The sequence below is a fragment of the Engystomops pustulosus genome, chromosome 5 (genome assembly GCF_040894005.1).
Source record: "Engystomops pustulosus chromosome 5, aEngPut4.maternal, whole genome shotgun sequence".
Lineage (NCBI taxonomy): Eukaryota > Metazoa > Chordata > Amphibia > Anura > Leptodactylidae > Engystomops > Engystomops pustulosus.
This window is the reverse complement of record NC_092415.1, coordinates 106,623,930-106,645,145: the sequence shown is the minus strand read 5'-3', so window position 1 is coordinate 106,645,145 and position 21,216 is coordinate 106,623,930. Positions and strand designations below refer to the sequence as shown.

The window sequence follows — 21,216 nt, the reverse complement described above, 5'->3', positions numbered from 1 at the left end:
TTTGCGATTCAATCCCCTCAGGGGAAAATTCTTCATTTCCAGTTCAGGGCACTACCGTTTGGAATTTCATCAGCTCCACGCATATTCACCAAGTTAATGGTAGAAGTTGTAGCCTACTTAAAAATGAAAAATATTGTAATAGTACCCTACTTAGATGACCTGCTCTTAGTGGCCAGAACAGAAGCAGAATTAAAAAGTCGCCTACAGACATCTCTACTTCTCCTTCAGGATTTAGGCTGGGTAATAAACCAGGAGAAATCCAATTTCTCTCCAGAGAAAACAAAGACATTTCTAGGGGTAGCGCTGGACTCAATGAAACAGAGTTCTTTTTTGCCACAAGAAAAGTGCAAAAAATTAAAACAGACTGTAAGTCTCTTCCAGGAGAAGATCTTTTGCAGCATCCGGGCAGCTCTAAGTCTACTTTTTCCACTGGTGAAATAAATATCACTATTCACTACGGAGTGCTGCTTCCCTATTTTGGATTCCTGATCGAAGGGGTTTTTGAGCCAAATCCCCTGAAGCCTGCACCCACACCGGATTATAATCCAGATTACCATAGTGCCACTCCACAAACTTTTTTATTTCTTGCCTTCAACTATAGGTGCTGTTATTGTGAAACAAAAATACCTTCGAGCCCCATACCATACATGCTGATCTATTGAACATTGGTCATGGTTAATTTGTCTAAACAATTTCACTTCAACATCCAGAAATACTAGGTTTCTTGCCAGAATACTGTAAAGTACAGCACTTCTGAAACAGCACCAAGTAATTTATGATTTATCATCTTTGTCTCCCTGCTAATGGGACAGTGTTTTGTGCTTGAAACCATCTTCAAGCTTGACATAGAGTTTTAGACTTGTTTGGACTCTTCAGTTAGTGACATTAAAGAGATGGTGGAAGTCATCCTGCTGGACCCGACCATTTTTCCTTTACAGAGAGACCCTGGAGAGAAGCTACAATGAGAGTCTGAATTTGCCCTCCTTCTTTCAACTGTATTGGTTGCTTCAGGGGGGGGGGGCGATACAATTGAATGATGTTGAAGAACAGGTAGCAATAAGTTACTGCTTAAAATGCCTTGTTGGCACTTCAAGGTAAATAAGTGGATTTTGGTTGTGGATTGGGCACTCTGTCTCCAAAAGGTTCGCCATCACTGCCCTAGGCGCACCAGGACGTTATAGTACGTCCCCGGCGCTACATGCTTGGCGCTACATGCTATAACGTCCTGCTTCTGGCACCAGCTCACGAACGGTCCCGGCACCAGAAGCAGTGGTTGTCAGCTGTCTATCACAGCTGACAGCCTGCGCTAACACCCGCTCAAGCATGACCGCGGCGAGTAAGGGTGTTTGCGCTATGGATCGGATCCCCTGCGCCGCTTACCGGGGGATCCGATCCACTTCCCTGGCAGTCAGACCCCTTCCGGGTCTGACTGTAAAGTGTCTGAGCATGCTCAAGCATGCCAAACAGATTACACTGCTCTACAATAAAATAGTATTGTAGAGCAGTGTATTGAACTTGAACCAGCGATCAGAGCATCGCTGATTCAAGTTCAAGTATGTATAAGTAAAAAAAAAGTGAAAAACACTGAACACTACACATTAGAATAAATAAATAATAAATACATTAAAATATAAGCCTCTAAAATGTCACTTTCCCATAAAAACACTTAATAAAGTATAAAAAAACACAAAAACACAAAATAACCCTGCATATTTGGTATTGCCGGGTTTAAGCACCAGAATGCTCCATAATAATAATTTAATAAAATGACTGAGGAACCCACAGGAATCGGAATTAAGGGCTCTCCACTGGCTAGTCATGATCTAAAAAATTAGTTAAATAATTTTTCATGCTATTGTATTGCCATTCTAATTCATCCCATACTTTGGTGGGATAGGTACGTGTGCACATTTTTAAGCTAGAACAGTGCTAAGTTAGTAAGTAATGATGTCTGAGACAAGATTCCATCAGTCTGGATTTTGTAAAAGGCCAATAAACTCCTCTTAAATGCAACGAAAATAAGTAACATTGGGGCTTATTCACTAAGGGTGCCGCGGCCGCATTTCTGACTTTTTGGGGATCATGCCGCTAGGACAGGGATTTAGAAGGGGATTGTGTCGCATACAAAACAGGGGGCGGGCCGTCAGATGATCTGACGGATTTGGACAAACTGCAGGATTTAACTTCAAAATTGTGTTGCAAGCCAAGCACTTACATGCACCGGGAAGAAGATGGTGAACTCCGGCGGACCTGAGCGGGGAAGGGACACATGCAGGAAATTGGGCACACAATCTCAGTGAATTGCGGCAGCTGTGCATTTTTGTCGGGGAACGCACCTGGGTAACCCTCATGAACGGGTAAGTAAATGTGCCCCATTGTATTTGTTGGGTTTAAATTCAGAAGGACAATTGAGTACACGATAGTTACAGGCCATGTCATAAAAAGGTAACTTGTTAATGATATTGCCAAGCTTTTGGCAGTGCCATCTCTTGGAGGCCTAGAAAAGGGTACATTATACTAATGTTCTTTTGCTTTTTTTAAGCTGAATGTCTTCAAACTTTGTCTTTCGGAAATGGATTTGTTCTGGATGTCTGCTTATCGATATTACCTGGCTGTGGAGGTGAGTAGAGTTCACCAGCTTTTTCTCATTGCTAATGAAATCATAAAGTGTCATGTCTCTAAAAGGACAAAGGCACGTTGGACTTGTCAGTTAAAGTAATGGAATTTTACTTTTGTCTGCTGTTTTTTTTTTTTTTCTGCAGCTTATTTACTTAAAATCTAAATGAGTTTGGGTAGATGATATCCTATCTACAAAGCTCTTTTCATGACATTTTGTAAAATAAACTGCAGTAAAAAAATTTCAGATAAAAAATGTTGATCTAACGTTTGGAATCCCTGAGTACTCTACTACTCCTGGTGTTTTCAAACCACCTTTGTTGCGCATTCAGTGTACTGAAGGTGAGGTGTTGTGCATTTACTACCATTAGTTTACTGAAGAATTACAAAGTGCCAAAAGAACCAGATATGAGTCTGATGTATTTTGTCTAAATGAAGCCTATTGTATTATCACTGACAGTGAGTACATTCTACATTCCCATACTTGATAAAACCTGGGAAGCACTTATAGGGGGGTGAAGAGACTTTCCCCCCTTCCTCCAACAGAAGTGCAACTCCAACAGATATGTTCCAGAAAAAAAGAACAGACCCACACAGCAAGTGGTGAATATGCTCATTGTATAGAAAAAAAAAATGGCTGCCGGTATTCTTCCACAACAGGCCTACACTTGCTACTTGCTATCCTTTTCTCCTTAGGGAATGATGCAGTCAAGATGTAGATAAACTATGTAAAGTAATTAATACAGAGGAGGATAGTAAAATATTACAGAGAGATTTATGGAAACTGGAGGCTTGGGCTGAGAAATGGCTGAGGTTTAATGTAAAAAAAATGTAAGGTAATGCACTTGGGTCAAGTAAATTAAAGGAAACCTACCATTTAGAATGGTAGGGGTAAGCTGTAAGTACCGGTATTGCGGTTTTAACACTTTTTAAACTTTAGAGCAGAAGGGGCTTCGGCGCTGCGTGCGACCGTGCGCGCGCAACATCTCCGATATTTCCTATGTAGGCGCCGAAGCCTCTCCTGCTCTAAAGTTTAAAAAGAGTTAAAACCACGATACCGCGGTTTATAACACTAACGAAAGTAAGTACCGGCACCAGCTCACCCTGAGCTGGTGCTCGGTACTTACAGCTTACCCCTGCCATTCTAAATGGTAGGTTTCCTTTAATATTATAATTATGTTTTAAATAGTACATTTTTTTCTTAAAACTGATGGAGAAAAAGACTAGGGAGTATTGGTGGATGGTAAGCATAATTTTAGTTACCAGAGCCAGGAAAAAAATAAATTATGCAATTATAAATGTATGGGATATATTAAGTGGGGCATAGATTCTCATGATAAGGACATAGTTTTGCCCTATGGTCAGTCCACACATGGAATATTGTATATAATTTTGGGCACCCGTGTATAAAGGGGACATAGTGGAACTGTAATTGGTGTAGAGGAGGGACTAGAATACTGTAAGACCTCACAGTGCATGTCCGAGCACATGAGAATCATGTGGTCTAAGGAACTTCCCAAGTAGCTGAGAGACGGACAGCAACATATAATGCCCCCTCTTTAATTTTATTCTCTCTTTTCATTTGGTCTTCCACTTTTATTTATTTCCCCACACTTGTAATGCCCTAGCTTTTTTTATTCCTACCCCCTTCCCCTCTCCCCATCATATTGTGGCCCCTTTTCCTCCATCCTCCTCATATTGTGGCCTCCTATCCTCCATCCTCCTCATATTGTGGCCTCTTGTCCTCCATCCTCCTCATATTGTGGCCTCTGGTCCTCCATCCTCCTCATATTGTGGCCTCTTGTCCTCCATCCTCCTCATATTGTGGCCTCTTGTCCTCCATCCTCCTCATATTGTGGCCTCTTGTCCTCCATCCTCCTCATATTGTGGCCTCCTGTCCTCCATCCTCCTCATATTGTTATGGAGTTAGAAAAACCCGGGTTTGTATAAGACGCGCTGCCTGAATAGGTCCGTCAGAGTTTGTAGGGTTGAAGTTTATGTTTATTTGTATGGTAAAAGGACTACGCGTTTCAGGGGTGGTCCACCCCCTTCATCAGGTCCGTGATAGATACTAAATAAAATAGTACAGTAAAACAATACTTATGTAAAAGGTCATTTAAAGATATGAAATGCTTACTCAAGCTAGAATTAAGGTAATGTATACATAAAATACAGTACATAACGAGTAAAGTATGTAAAAGGGTAATATAAGTTTATAAATTAAATTCATGAATTCAAAAAATTCATAAAAACAGTCACAGAGGAGATAAATTCATAAATTGATGCACATGTAAGTCCATAAAACCAGTCGCAAAAGAAATTGATTGATATCATAATATTTCTATGAATGGAAAATGTTGGGGCAGTTAAAATATGTGGTGAGGTGAATGTAGGACAGTTGGGAGAGGAGGATCCTTGGTACAGTGAATATGGAGAGTGGAAGAAATATAGAATGAAATAAATTGAAGAATTACCTTAAGTGCCAAGGTGATGAAACTAGGCAGGGTGTGAAACCCAAAACAGGCAGAGGACGGCTATTGAAGGGTAAAAGGGAGATATGAATATATGTATTTTCTCATGTATACTAAAATTAGATCGCAGGGGTAAGTGGAGACTTACTTGGTCCGGAGGTGAGAGTTGTTTGCCTGAATTTGGCGCGAAGTGAGCATCCCCTCTGATCTGGAGCTCTTTATGAGCGCGGGAGTGAAAGAGAAACTAGGCGCATGCTCAGTGGATATTTGGATCGCTACTGTGGTATTGATGAAGTTGGTATGGTAGATTGGCTGGGCGTATTCTCAGAGAGCTGGGTGACCTAACCGGGGATGTAATGTTGAATGAACAGTTTGTCCTGAAATAGATATTTTGTGTATGGGGTTTATTTCTACCGATGGGTATGACTGATGGATGTGTGAGAGTAGAGAGAAAATACGTGAGAATGTGTGAATGTAGGGGGTATTCTATATTGAATGGTTGGATGGAATGGGATATATATATATATATATCTACTTATACCGTAGTAATAGTGTGAAATGAGAACCGATGAAAAGGTATGGTGGATATAAATATATATATTGGTAAAGGAGTGGTGATGCTGTTAGTAATGATGGCATGTGGGGGAAAAAAGGGATGAAAAATTATATGCAGGTACCATTGCAGTTGTAATATAACTCTATTCTTCAAACATTATTCCAGCATGACATTGTTCTCAATTATTCAGATACGTTTGATCAGTTCATTCAGGCCACTGGGGGTCAAGGTATTTAATTTACATTAGGATGTGAAGTTGGAATTTGTTCTATAGGAATCGATTTCAGTAAGGATGGATCTTTATTGTGATAAGATGTGAAATGGCGGGACAAGCTGTGAAGGGGATAGCCAGAGCTAATTTTGCTCCGATGCCTATTCATACGTTCTCTTAGACTCTGGGTGGTGCGTCCTACGTATAGCATGGAGCATGGGCATTCGAGGACTTAGATGACGTAATCTGAGCCGCAATTGATGAATGAATTAATCTTGAATGATTCTCCTGTGGACAGAGCCTTGAAATCCTTTGTTTTGTTACACAGGATGCCACAAGTCTTATATCTTTCTTTATTGCATTTGTAGCATCCTTTTAGGAGAGAGTGGGTTTCTTTTTTTTCCTATCCAAAGTCTTGTAGGGGCTAGGATGTTCTTAACAGTAGGGTCCCTCCTAAAGGTGAGATGTGGTTTGGATGGTAGTAATTCTGAAATATGTGGATCTTTTTTGAGGATGTTCCAGTTTTGTTCAAGGGTGTGTCTGATGAGGTTGTGATCCGTGGTGTAGGTGGTGATGACATTGGACTTGTATGAGGGAGCATGTACTTTCTTTAGGGAGGGTATCAGGCAGTCTTTTTGTGTAAGACAGTTGACTTTTTAATAAGCGTTCTTTAGTAGCCGTGGTGGATAGCCCTTTTCGGTGAATCTATCTCTGAGAATTTTAGATTGCTCCTGAAAGGTTTTGTGATCAGTGCAATTGCGGCTAATTCTTTTGTATTGGCCATATGGTACATTCTATAACCATTTCTTGTAGTGCGAGCTAGAAAAATCTAAAAAACTGTTTACGTCTACGCTCTTGAAAAAAGCTTTAGTGATCAGGTGGAGGTCATCAACTTGGATTAGGAGGTCCAAAAATTCAATTTGAGTACAAGATGTGTTGGCTGTTAATTCAATTCCCCAGGAGTTCTGGTTGATCTCTGTGACGAAACTTATGGCTTGGGCCTCTGTGCCCTTCCAGATAATAAAAAGATCATCTATGTATCTTTTGAAGAACTGAATCTGGTGGCTGTAGTAATGTGAGTTTGTTCGAAGCAGTTATATATATTTGCATAACTGGGTGAAAATCTCGTCCCCATAGCTGTCCCCTTGACCTGTGAATAAATGTCCTTTTGGAATATGAAGGGGTTGTGTTCCAAAATGAAATGAATACTGTCCAAAATGAAATCAATCTGTGCTTGGGGTAATGAGGGATCTGTGAGGAGGGACTGTTTTACTGCTTCGATACCCAAAGTGTGTGAGATGTTCGTGTATAGCGAGGAGACATCCATTGTAATGAGGAAAAGTCTGATTGCCACTGTATTTCATCAAGTTCAATGATGAGTTTTGCCGAGTCTCTGAGGTAAGTGGGAAGGGCCTGGACAAATTTTTGTTGTAGAATGTCTATGTATTCGGAGAGATTTGATGTAACTGAGTTAATTCCTGATATTATTGGGCGGCCGGGTGGTTTAGTCAGAATTTTGTGGATTTTGGGTAAATAGTAAAAGAGGGCTGTACGTGGGTTTTTTGGGATAATGTACTTTTTTTTTTCTTTGTTAGTATGCCTTGTTCAGACGCTTGGTTAATTAATGTTGACAGGAGGTTGAGGTGTTCCTGTTTTGGATCATGGGTCAGCTTTTAATAGTACTTGGTATCTGATAGTAATTGTTGGCTTTCTGAGATATAGTCTGCTTTGTTTAGGATGACTGTTCCACCCCCCTTGTCTGCTGGTTTTATTACTATTGTGGAGTTTTGCATGAGTGCTTTCAGAGCTCTTCTTTCCCCGGGTTTAAGGTTGTGGTGAGTGTTTTTTTGTTTAGACCGGTCCAATGTTCTAAAGGTAGTGGAAACTGACATGTAAAAAGTTTCAATGTGGGGGCCTCGATTATGTATGCGGTTGAACTCTGACCGGGGTTTGAGATCAGTGTGGGTGTATGGATCAATGGTAGTCAGTGGTCTCGGCGGTGTTGTGATGTTGGGGGATTTTGTTTTTGTTAAAGGGAACCTGCCACCACAAATCTACCTATAAAGGTAGATCGGGTGGTAGGTGGATCAATGGGACGTGAGGATTAGCCCTTTTAAGGGCTAATCCTCACGTCCCCGCACTTTTTTAGTAACTTTTATTAGACTTGTATGCAAATTTTGTTATGCGGCTACTGGGGCGTGGAGTAGCCGCATCTGAGGTTACATGGCGTGGCTACTCCAAAATGGGGAAAAAACAGTGGTGCGTCTTATAGTCTGGATGTAGCTGCAGGAGGGAAGGAGGGCACCTGGCTGCCCTCTGCCAGCTAATTCTGGCAGAGCGCAGCCCTTCACAGTAAAGCGCAGGGGCTGTGGCAAGTGCCGCTGCGCTCCTCTCCTCCTCTCTTTATGTGTGCAGCCCGCGTGCACATCGCTCCATGAGAATGGGACAGTCGGCGGGCAGTGAGCAGGGCATTGCTCCACATTGGAGATGCTCAGCTCACAGAATAAACACAAGAGACACAGACCTCTCACAGATCCTCCGGTGTGTGAATATCACCTGACCCCGTGATGTCACGGAAAGGGGCATGGCCTCCTGGAAAAAGCAGGAAGTAAGTGAGCTGCCAAGTGGAGAACAGAAACCTCCCAGGAGCAGTGTTATTCATGTGCATGGAGGTGAGAGCCTGACAGGACAGAAGAATGATTGCTTAGTATCAGGGAAGCTCAACTGGAACCAGATATGTATGTTTTGTGGGACTGCATGGCTGGTGTGGCTGAGGTGTAAGTTACATGGGACTGCATGGCTGGTGTGGCTGAGGTGTATGTTTCATGGAACTGTATGGCTGAGGTTTATGTTACATGGGACTACGTGTCTGAAGTGTATATATATTTTATTGGTGGGAGGTCAACTGTATGCGGATGTATTACTGGGGGGATGGCGGCTGTATGCGGATGTATTACTGGGTGGATGGCGGCTGTATGCGGATGTATTACTGGGTGGATGGCGGCTGTATGCGGATGTATTGCTGCGGGGTTGGCTGTATGCGGATGTATTGCTGGGGGTGCGGCGACTGTATATAGATGTATTACTGGGGGGTTGGCGGCTGTATATAGATGTATTACTAGTGGTGCGGTGGATGTATTACTGGGGATTTAGCAGCTGTTTGCGGATGTATTACTGGTCAGAAAGTAGATAGTGAGCAGGAGGATGTGTATGTATGCTACATTCAGTGGGGCCTCCAAGATTTTGTTCCCAGGGGCCCCCACCAACCTTAATCTGGCCCTGGCTCTGTCAGTGAAAGCTAATGGCAGTAAGCGCAGCTGTGAAAACTGAAGGCAGCGGCAGCATGCAGTGCATGCTGACTGGACTCTGCCCCCAACACTGGTTGTCTGAGCTTGGTGCTAGCCAAGCCCTAGCCAATCAGTGTTGGTTCAAAGAAACAACACTCCCCTGACCACCAAGTGTTCTGTATAGGGCTGTATCTGATAGAACACTTGTAGTGTCGGCACGGGAGTCATCCTTCAGCACCAGGTAACAGTGCCCCATAAAATGTCCCCATTTGAGAATTTTGGATGGGTTGAGTGTTTATCTAAGGTCTGTTTTATTGTGTCTATGGAATGGTCTGCTTGTTTTGTGATGGCGGATCTTTTTTCAATGATCCTTTCTAGCATGCCTTTTGAGCAGGATTCCATATAGGATTCCCAGTTTTTTGAGAAGGGGATTTAATCTGGAAAGGGAGACTTGAAGGGCATTCTGAGTCCACGTGGTGTGATACCTTCTTCCAAATATATGTTAAGGAAGGTGATATCAATGTTGTGTTGTATTTCCTTCTTGCATTCATCCTCTAGGGGCAAGAATAAGTCAGTCATGATTTTAGTGAGTGAGTGGTTTTCGCTCACTGTGATACTGTGGGTTGTTCTTGTTCTGGTGTGAGATAGTTCTCTAATAAGATTTTCTCGGCTGGTCCATCTGGTATTATAATACTCCATCGTTGCTCGGGGCAGCCAGTAGTGTAAAACGGAGAATATCCCTCTAGAGGGTCTCCAACCGTAGCTCCAGAGGGGTTGGTTCAACCTGAAAAATAGAACGAGACACAGGCGGCGCCCCTAGTGCAATAGGTAACTTAAAAGTGTGTTGAGATAACAAGGATATCTGCTCACCTGAAGACACCTTGTGTCTTATACGTATAGAGCAGATATCTGTTGTTCCGTCTATTCTTCAGTGGTCGTTGGTAGGGTATGCTGCGTCTTACCGGAGTCCGGTACAGGATTGTGCCGGATAGGGAATCACATAGATATGGAGTTAGACAAACCTGGGTTTGTATAAGACGCGCTGCCCGAATAGGTCTGACACAGGTTGTAGGGTTCAAGGTTATGTTTATTTGTATGGTAAAAGGACTACGCGTTTCGGGGGTGGTCCACCCCCTTCATATTGTGGCCTCCTGTTTTCCATCCTCCTCATATTGTGGCCTCCTGTCCTCCATCCTCCTCATATTGTGGCCTCCTGTCCTCCATCCTCCTCATATTGTGGCCTCCTGTCCTCCATCCTCCTCATATTGTGGCCTCCTGTCCTCCATCCTCCTCATATTGTGGCCTCCTGTCCTCCATCCTCCTCATATTGTGGCCTCCTGTCCTCCATCCTCCTCATATTGTGGTCCATCTCTTCCTCCTGTTGCTGGGTATTAAACAAAAAAATCTTTGTTATTTACCTTTCCTCACCTTTTACTTACTGTCCTCTTTTGTCTGGGCTCTGATGTTGATTCAGAGGAGGGACATGGCCAACCATGCGTATAAGGCACACACCGCTATGATCACTATACTTGCGATCCAGGTGCCGTTGCTGCCAGCATCATTGCTCAGGCGTCGGTGCCTGGGTCATAAAGAGGAGTGGACACCTGAGGCCAGCATTCATTCCTCTCAATGACCCATACACCTTTGCCTAAGCAATGATGGCGGCACCTAGGTCATAGAGTGGGTGGGTGTCAAGCCCTGTGTAGGCTGATGCGGGCTATGTTTCCAGCACAATGCACTGTGGGGAGTGTAGTTTCTTAAGCTTAGAAGCATACATGACAGGAAGGTTTGGTTAAAAACAAATGCATTAGGATTGATAAACGTATTTGCCAGGAGGACTCTGTTTGAAACAATTCAAGACATGTTCATTAGGAAGATGAATTGTGAATACTGGGATCATCTGTGGAATATTTATGGACCTGGACAACCCCTTTAAAGTTGGTCGGGAATTGAAAGCTGTTTTTTGGTTCTATGTTTCCTAGAAACATAGAAATTTCCTAGAAATTGTACATTTCCTATATACATGGAAATTTATACTATCATTAGGCCCTCAAAGGTGCGGTGCCCCGCAAACTTGTGGTCGGACATAGTGTAAAGGATCATCACGTGACCCTTTACATTTCTAGAAAGTGGTGCAGAACTTTTTATATTGGTAAATTGCTTACTATCCTGTCCCCCACAAAGTACAAAAAAACAGGAAGCGTCCAACCCCTTTATGCTTAGTAAACTAAGTGACTTCAAGTGAGAATTTACTTGATAAACTGTTATTATAGGTACGGAAAAATATTTTTGTATAGAGCTAAACAGGTATTTAGTACAATAATGAGTTGTATGTCAGAAGGTGAAACATTTATGTATCTTGTGAATATTAACCTCCCTTTACATAACGGTTTTCCTCCTCTGCGTCTCTGTTAGTGGGTGTCATAGTATAAATCCTCTGAGTTATTAGAATCCTCTGATATAGCTCTTCTATGTAATTACATGTTCTTTAATACTCAGAGCTAATTCTGCAGATTGTCTTGTATCCCGACTTGTGACGCCTTTAATGTTGGTGTCTTGCAATTTCTATTTACAGTTCCTGTGTTGGTTTGTGGAGCAGATGATAGCCGTGTTCATTTGTATGTAAAGCAGGACGGGCAGGTAATTATTTCTTCCACATATTGGTTTCTATGTAGAAATTAGCATTATTTTTCACCCTCTTTGATGTACAGCCAGTCTAAAGCTGTAGGTATTTTTAAGGTGTCTTTTCCCTATTACGTTTAGGCACATGGTTTTCCTTTTTCTAAACAACAAAAATGCTTATCATCACCAAAAAGTGAAGTAGCTCTTCCAATATCTAGAATTCATTTAAACCACCTGGACTACACATCCAGAAATTTATGTTCTGGTTAAATCTATGACATTGTTAATTATGAGTATTAATGAAAAAAGTATAAAATGATAAAAATCTAAGTGATAATAAAAGTAAAAAGGATGTATATGGCTTGTGTACTGTAAATGAACCAACTCCATGATTAGAAGAATTCAACCATAATCCGGGGCCTCTACCATATTCCCCAGTGTTATTTAGAGGTAGATCTGCCAGATCACATAGGTCTGACTGAGAAAAGTACTGATAACTATTTCTGAAGTCTACAGCGTTGGTGCCCTGAGATTATGGTTTGCATGCAGTAGGTCAATGAGTTTGGTTTCAGAAACTTCTGTCAAAATCTGTGAGATCTCACGAGCGCTGACTCTGAATGTTGCGTGGGATTATGAAAAGTGAATTAAATAGGAGGCAATTTCACTGATTCACAGATCACTGATGAAAGAGGATTTATACTTGCCTCCCTGTCCTGTCCCCCTTTGCAGTAATGTAATTTTAGTGTAAATGGGAAGCACTGCATTTGGAAGAAATAAAGGTTTTTAAAATATTCAAATGAGCCTTAAGTGCCGTGCAGAGAACCTTCAAGCTTGTCCATCTTTTTATTTATTCACTGCTCTCCTCTTGCCTCCCTCCCAGACTCTTGAGCGGAGGCTCTCTGCAAATCTTTATACTGCAGGGAGTCCCCGGGTTACATACAAGATAGGTTCCATAGGTTTGTTCTTAAGTCAAATTTGTATGCAAGTCGAAACTGAATATTTTATAACTGTAGTTCCAGGCAAAAAAATGTTTTGCCCCAGTGGCAATTGGAGTTTAAATTTTTTTTTTTGCTGTAGTTGGACCAAAGATTATCAATAAAACTTCATTACAGACACCTTACAGCTGATCATTGCAGCCTTGGACTAAAGTAAAGCATCCAGAGAGCTTCACCAGAGGTCACAGTGGGCAGAGGGGTCCGTCTTTAACTAGGGGTTGTCTGTAAGTCAGGTGCCCTTAAGTAGGGGATCGCCTGTATGTTGTTTGCACAGCCATAGCTCTTATTAGCCACAGATTTGCAGAGAGCCGGGTGGCGTCAGCGGGTGTCTGCTCAAAGTGTGTAGGGGAGGCAAGAGGAGAGCAGTGAATTAAAAGAAGCAGGAGCTCGGAGGTGCTCTGCAGAGTGCCTCGAGCTCATTTGAATATTTAAAAACCTTTATTTCTTCCAAATGCATCCATTCCTATTTATACTAAAATCAACAGGGAATCTGATGGTAGATGTCCTGTAAGGAAGAAAATAGGTTTCAAACGCTCAAGGGTGTCTAAAAACCATGGGTAAAAAAACAATTAAATGTTAAAGTTGGAATCTCTCTGTTTTTTTGATTGGGTCCGGCACATCACTTTCCATCATGAAGGTCCTTGTTGGTCTATATGGCCAATCTTGGGCTGCAGTGAGTGTGCGTTATTCACATGACCTTACCGCTGTGGACTCTGGTCCAGCACAGCACCTCTCATCACCACTAATCTCTGTTTTTATACAGAGAGGAAAACAAAGGTAAATATCCTATTTTTTATTTATTATTATTACTACGGCTACTTAATATATTTAAATGGAACCTGTCACCAGGAACCTCATTTTCTCTAAAGACAGGTTGCAGAAGCCCTTCACACCAGCAGTGCAAATCTGCCTTTCTGCCTTTTGTAAGCATTTGCATTACAATATAATTGTGTGTTATAACTTACTCTTGCACCCTGACAAAATCCTGGGGTAGTCACAGGGGCTGGACTTTGGTTTGGATGCATTTCAAAAAACAACATGTGCCTTGTCTGTGTTACTCCCTCCTCAGATCTTAGCCCCCACCTTTGTGCTCCTGTACAGCTGCACCGCCTGCTCCTTCTCAGAGGTCAAAGCCTGGTGAGCTGGCATCAGTGGGGGAGGGACAAGCTGTACAGGAGCACAAAGATGGAGACAGTCTGCAGCTCAGTCAAGTCACATGTTTTTTTTTTTTAAATGCATCCAAACCAAAGTCCAGTCAAAGTACCCCAGGATTTTGTCAGGATGCAAGGGGAAGTTATAACACACAATTATATTGTAATGCAAATGCTTACAAAAGGCAGAAAGGCATTTTTGCACTGTAGGTGTCATAGGCTTTTACAATCTGTCTTTAGTGAAAATAAGGTCCTTGATGACAGGTTCCCTTTAATATATAATGAACAACCCATCACATACATCTGCCATTAGTTTGTGATTTTTAGACGAATGATTTACTTCATCCATCCATACAGTTTTCCCCTGCACATTGGTACTGGGGCACATGGCTGTACAGATGTGATCAATATATTTGTTATAACCTTAGCAAAGTTTTTTTTTTTTTTTCTTATTTCATTCTTGAAGTGTAGTATGTGTCAAAATGTATCTTCTTATGCTTTCTTTGTTAAATTGCAGTTTCAGAAGACTCAAGTCCTTCACGGACATGAGGATTGGGTGAGAGGTGTGGAATTTGCTATTAATGGTATGTCCTTCTTTTCACTATATTGAAAATTGTTTTTGTGGTTTTTCCTAATATTTGTTTTGGTTATTCTAATGTCATGTGACTTGAGCTCAGTCATTGTTCCAATCACATGACCTGCGGCCAGATGGAGCCCTGCTTGTTGCCATTGTGCACTCTGTGCTAATACACACTGACAGCCCGATCCTGTACATAATACCATCAGTCCCCTGTATACCATGCTCATCCTGAACACTGAGGGGGTGAAAGGCATACATGGAGGATGCAATGTGCATTGTCTCTGCATGTCTGTATATACATCACTGAGAACAGTGATCATATGGGTTGTTACAATAAAATCACTGTATGAGCCATAAAAGGTTCCCAGCACAGAAGCGGCGTTGAGAACAACTTCCGGCCAGCCATGCCCACCCTCAGCTACTGATACAGAGCTGGTAATGGTGCCAAGTGGGGTCAGCCTTAAGCTCTCCTCACAGCTGCTTACGGTAGGGGCACGGTCCAGGGAGACAGCAGCACGGTACATCGGAAGGGACCGCGGAGAAAGTGCAAGTTTTATTTTTTTTCAAGCAGTTCCCCCCCACTGAAAACATATCTATTTTTCATAGGGTCTCGGACAACCCCTTTAACACTATATACATATATACACAAGAGGTCCTTTTTTGTAATAATAAAAATTTTTTACTCCTCAAAATAGGTAAGAGGAGTATTATTAAAATGTTTTTGTGACCTCTGCCCGTATGCATTAATGTTACATGCTGCGTGCTGATTTTATTGGGAAAGTATATTTCCAAAGTGAAAACTCATGTTGCTGTTATGTTCTTTAACCCCTATGTGACTGAGAGTTCTGTTCTGCTTTTCTCTAAATGTCCATATCTTTGGAACTGCTGTATGTCATATCAGTTTTTATTTTTTCATGACATGTGAGACTTAAAGGGAACCTGTCACTACATTTGCACATATACAGTCAGTTAATAAAGCTCTATAGGAATCTGACACTCTTCTTTTAAAAATAATTTCGCTTACATCCACATAAATCACCTTTTATCTTATTACCTGGCATCAAAGGGGGCGTGTCCTGCTTGGCCAGCCTCTCCCACCTAATACTCCCCATACTAATACTCGCCTTATGCCTCCTTACTGGTCACAGTTCATGTCATGTGACCAGAGGGACATCATCTCAGGTACTTTAGCCTCTTCATAATAGTAAACTGTACCCCATGCATGTATCTGTCCACATGTATCTGCCTCCATGGACTTCTACTCCTCTCCATCCTCCATGGAGATTGATGTGATTTTATATAATTACATACATGGTGTACAGTTTGCTATTCTTAGGAGGTTAAAGGACATGTGATGATGTCACTGGTCACGTGTCATGAATGTAACACAAGGCACCCTGTAAAAAAATTGATGCAATATTTCCCATCTGTACATAGAGCTTTATATGTCTATAGTTGAATGTTAGCAGACGGTCCCCAAGTACAAGGAGGCAGGGCAGTGATTTGAAGAGAGATTAGGGTGGACTAGTAACCCTTTATCAGCAGGAATTGTTAGTCAGGGGGGGTCAAAATCTGGTGACAGGTCTTCTTTAAACTTGAGAAAATAATTTTATAATAAGCTATTTTTTTTATAGAATTGGCAGGAAAATAACTAAAATGTGAAAAACATCCTTTTTTTTACATGTTTTTTTTTTAATAAGCAGAATTTCCCCTTTAATATCATATCCGGAGATTTGTAAATTGAACATTTTGCAATTGTTAAAGTTACAGTTTGAAATGAAATCTGTATTTAAAAATAATTTTTTTTTACTGCAACTTTAATGGTTATGTGTTACCTAGAAACACGGGGAGAGTTTTTCCTCATTATCAGGACCACAGAATTGTGTTTCTGGGTTCCCCGTTACATGATATATCACTATTTAAAGTGGGATATTGTTTTGGTGTATATATACACGCTATTTGCACAGGGTATGTGCAAATAGGATATTTATAGCGTATGGTAGTGGTGAAGGGGTTAAGGTCATAGTGCTCATGCACTGATATGTGATAAAATATGGACCATCTTCCTTTTTTCTTCTAGTGACTTGTTAATATGTTTTATTGCTTTTCTCAGCTGTAAATCTCTCTATTTTTCTGATGTATCCCTTGTGAGGGCTTTACTTTTCACACTTTTTACAAGAAATCCTGACTATACAAACTGATGACAGAGCATGTTCCCGAGCCTTTCATTCTGACCTTCTACTAATGCTTAAAATTGGGTGTTGACTCATCACTGTGTATTTTTGTATACATCTTTTTGGTTTCCTGTCCAGTATTTAGCAGTTTGCTGCTCCATCTGAAGCACCTTTTCCAGCTCTGTGCCAGCAAATTTCTGCAAGGTTTGCTCCGTACAGCAAAAACTTATCTAAAGAAAGAAAAAAGCTTATACATTGAGCTAATACACCAGCATCGCTCATAAAGATTGCTAAGTCTGCGTGTACAAGGGTTTAGTGAAATGTGCTTTCCTGAGGCTTTCCCAGTTGCTATTTGGGAGTGGTGTACCTTGTCCATACATCATCTGGTTACTTGTTTTGTTGATAGTCCAATTAAAATAATGGAAAAGCATCAGCAAAGTGCAAGTGCAAAGGCGTGCAATAAAGCAGATTTGCCTGTCCACTTGCTAATAACACACTGTTTTACTACTTTAACAGAGGTTTGCAGTTTCTTACTTTTGTAAAGAATGCATTTTCTTCAGCCTTGATTTTATGATTTTTGTCTATTTAATTATATTTTTAAAAAAATATATTGTTTACCCATAGGTGCATCTATCTAGATAGTGATTTTTTTTTTCTTTGACTTAAAGGGCGCTTTAATATGTAATAAAGGATCACCAGTTTTCACTTTTTGAATGTCTGAGTATTGTACTGAAATTTCTTTGGATTATATTGATGACTCCTGGCCAAGGACTCTAAGGCGTAGCACCCACTTTTATATGCAATGGTGTACTGCTCTGGACTTTTGTACTCTCTATTATCTCCTGTTTTTGAAAAAAAGGCCCCTCTCCTGACTACCGCTATACGTGCTCCGCGCTGAGCCGATGCTAGTTCGTCTCTGCACCGGAGCAGAGCTGGCATTGGGAGTTGCAGGGTGTAATCTACCACTGACATCCCAGAGTAACACCCGCAGTCAGAGTGGGCTCAGATTACGGGTGTTTAACCTGTTAAATGCCGTGGTGAGCGTGACTGCAGCATTTAAACTTCCTTCTGGGGGTCATTCCCCCACGATCTGCCCTTCCGCCCCCGCATCGTCTTTGGGGGTTGGGGGATGCCTATTGTTACTATGACCTAATTGGACCCCAGGGCTGCCTGAAAGCTATGCCTGTAAAAGGCACAGTGTCACAGCTAATACCCTACAATGCATCCGTATTGCAGGATATTATCATGAACAGATGATTGGTTGTTCATGTCCCAAGTTGGAGGAAATAAAAAAAAAAGAAAAAAAATGTTATTCAATAAAAAATACACTAATAAATTTATAAAAATGCCCCAAATCGGCAATCTCCTCTTCTTAGCTGTTCGCATGAGGAGGAAGAAAAATTGTGGGGGATTTGTTTAGAGCCAGGCGCCAAATGATGTGTGCACAAAAATAGGGGAGGGGGGTATTAAGTTGGAGTTGCAGCGTCAGGCCCCCGGAGCTGGAATATGGATCCAGATGAAGTGTGCGAGGAAAAGGAAAAAAGACGGGGTCGAATAGTGAGACGCTGTTAGGATAGGGTACACACAAGACAGGGGAAGGTGAGCCCTGAGCTTACCCCAACCTCTGTCCCTTCCTATAGCCCCCCCACGCTAAACCGTGGGGCGACTACTTGAAGACTCGGAATATACTGAGTAAGTGTGGATAAGGGCAAACACAAACAGACTGACAAACATAGAACATGAAAGAATAGTAAACAAGCCGGAGTCACAACTAGAGGGAACGTCAAAGGCAGAATCAGTAAGCAAGAGTCAAAGTCCAAAAACTAGCCGAGTTAACAACAATATAGATACAGATACTGAGCAATACAAACGAGCAGCAACCAGGGAGAAAGGGATTTTCAAACACTGGCACTGGGAACTAGTGAAGCTGCAATTTATGCAGCCAGAACTCCACCTCCAGAATCTGATAGGAGCTGGAAGTACCTGGGAATTAACCCCTCACGGTGCAGAATAACCAGGCACCCAGCAGAGGTTCAAAGTCCCAGCCCCTCCTAGACAGCGCGAGATCTTAGCAGCCGCTGCCCAGGACGAGAGGTGGAGTTTGCGCGGATACGCACCGGGGTACGGAGAACGCTGCTGGCACCACCAGAAGAACCAGAAGTCCCAGCAATCTCCCTAGCGAACCTGACAGTACCCCCCCCCTGACGGGGGGCCTTCGGACCCCTAGATCTTAAAGATGGCTTCTGAGGGTTGGCCTGATGAAACAACCTGAGCAACCGTGGAGCATGAACATCTCTAGCCGGAACCCAAGACCTATCCTCAGGACCAAAACCCTTCCAATGGACCAGGTACTGCAGGGAGTTACCTACCCATCTGGAATTCACCACTTTTTCCACTTCAAATTCCAGATTCCCCTCCACAATAGATGGAGAAGGAGGGTCAGGAAGAGGCAACACAGGCTCCACATAGCGCTTAAGAAGACTTTTATGGAAGGTGTTATGAACCCGCCACCCCGCTGGAAGTGTAATCTTAAAGGAAACCGGGTTAACCATATGAGTGACAACAAACGGACCCACAAACCTGGGCGCAAACTTCAAAGAGGGGACCTTCAATTTAAGGTTTTTCGTGGATAACCACACTTTATCCCCCACCACAAACGTACCAGAGTTAGTGAGCCTTCTTTCAGTCTGTTGGACCATAGAATCTTGTGCCCTCCGAATACTCTCCCGAACTTGTGACCAGAGCGAGCGTAACTTGGATGCAATAGCTTCCGCTCGAGGAATGTTAGAGACAGGCACAGATGAAAAAGAGAAACGAGGATGAAAACCATAATTGCAGAAAAACGGAGATACCTGTGTGGACGAACTACAGTGGTTATTAATAGCAAATTCTGCCAACGGAAGGAATTTCACCCACTGGTCCTGACTGTCCGAGACAAAGAGTCGCAGATATTGAATCATCTCCTGATTCATTCTCTCGGACTGACCATTAGACTCAGGATGAAACGCAGAGGAGAACGACAGATTAACTTCCAGTCTAGAACAGAATGCTCGCCAAAATTTGGAAACAAATTGTACGCCCCTATCAGACACAATATCATCTGGTATACCATGGAGGCGTACAATATTCTGTATAAACAAATCAGCCAATTCTTCAGCTGAGGGTAACTTTTTTAATGGAACAAAGTGTCCCATCTTGGAGAAACGGTCCACTACCACCCAAATCACTGTATAGCCTTGAGATGCTGGCAGATCAGTGACAAAATCCATTGACACTTTAGACCATGGCCTGGTGGGAACTGGAAGCGGAAGAAGAGGCCCCTCAGGACGTCTCCTGGGAGTCTTTCCTCGCGCACAGACCTGACAGGCTTGGACAAATGTGTGCACATCTTTAGTCATGTGAGGCCACCAGTAACTTCTCTTTACGAGAACCAAGGTACTCCGCATACCCGGATGACCTGCCAATACTGAGCAATGCGTCTCCTCCAACACTCTCAAACGACAAGAAATAGGAACAAACAATTTGCCTTCCGGAAGGTCTTTGGGTGCAGATTTTTGTCCTGCTAAAATTTGAGAGGAGAGGTGGGAGGAGACAGCTGCCAACACAACACCTGGAGACAAAATATTACTGTCCGTAGTCGCTGGAAGCTCAGGAGTCCCAAAGCTACGGGACAAGGCATCAGCCTTCACATTTTTTGACCCAGGTCGGTAGGTGACCACAAAATTAAAGCGAGAGAAAAACAAGGCCCACCTAGCCTGACGTGAGTTCAAACGCTTAGCAGTATCCAAATATACTAAGTTCTTATGATCTGTGAGCACAGTTATCGGATGAAGAGCTCCCTCCAAAAAGTGTCGCCAGACTTCAAATGCCCACTTAATGGCAAGGAGCTCTCGATTACCAATATCATAATTCCTCTCACAAGAGGAAAACTTTCTAGAGAAATATGCACAGGGCCTCAGTCTGGTGAGAGTGGAGGACCCCTGAGACAACACTGCACCTACTCCTACCTCGGAGGCATCAACTTCCACAACAAACGGTAGAGAGAGGTCAGGTTGAACCAAAACTGGGGCTGACGAGAATGCCGCTTTTAAAGTTTCAAACGCTGAGCAAGCGGCAGGGGACCAGTTGTTTGGATCAGCACCCTTACGGGTTAGATCCGTGAGGGGTTTGGCGATCACAGAAAAGTTCTTTATAAAGTTCCGATAATAGTTAGCGAAACCTAAAAATCGTTGAAGGGCCTTAAGATTTGTAGGCCGAACCCAGTCCGTGAGCGCCTGAACCTTACTCGGATCCATCTGTACATCAGAGGGAGTCACAACATAACCTAAGAAGGAAACCTTCTGGACGCAAAAAACACACTTTTCCAGCTTAGCGAAGAGGTGGTTTTTGCGCAACCTGGTAAGTACTTGGCGGAGATGTTGCTGGTGAGAAACCATATCAGGAGAAAAAATCAAAATATCGTCTAGATACACCACCATAAACACACCGATGTAATCATGAAAGATGGAGTTCATAAAACCTTGAAAAACCGCTGGGGCATTACTCAAACCAAA

General features: G+C 42.4%; 1 protein-coding gene across 1 annotated transcript in view; it reads left to right on the top strand.

Annotated features, from left to right (window-relative positions):
• The window catches only part of ELP2 (elongator acetyltransferase complex subunit 2), a 105,945-nt gene that overhangs the window by 14,002 nt on the left and 70,727 nt on the right, over positions 1 to 21,216 (top strand). The window contains exons 5-7 of the mRNA XM_072152804.1: positions 2,543 to 2,620; positions 11,717 to 11,781; positions 14,427 to 14,493. Coding sequence (XP_072008905.1) covers positions 2,543 to 2,620; positions 11,717 to 11,781; positions 14,427 to 14,493 — 210 coding nt within the window. The remainder of the gene's footprint in view (positions 1 to 2,542; positions 2,621 to 11,716; positions 11,782 to 14,426; positions 14,494 to 21,216) is intronic.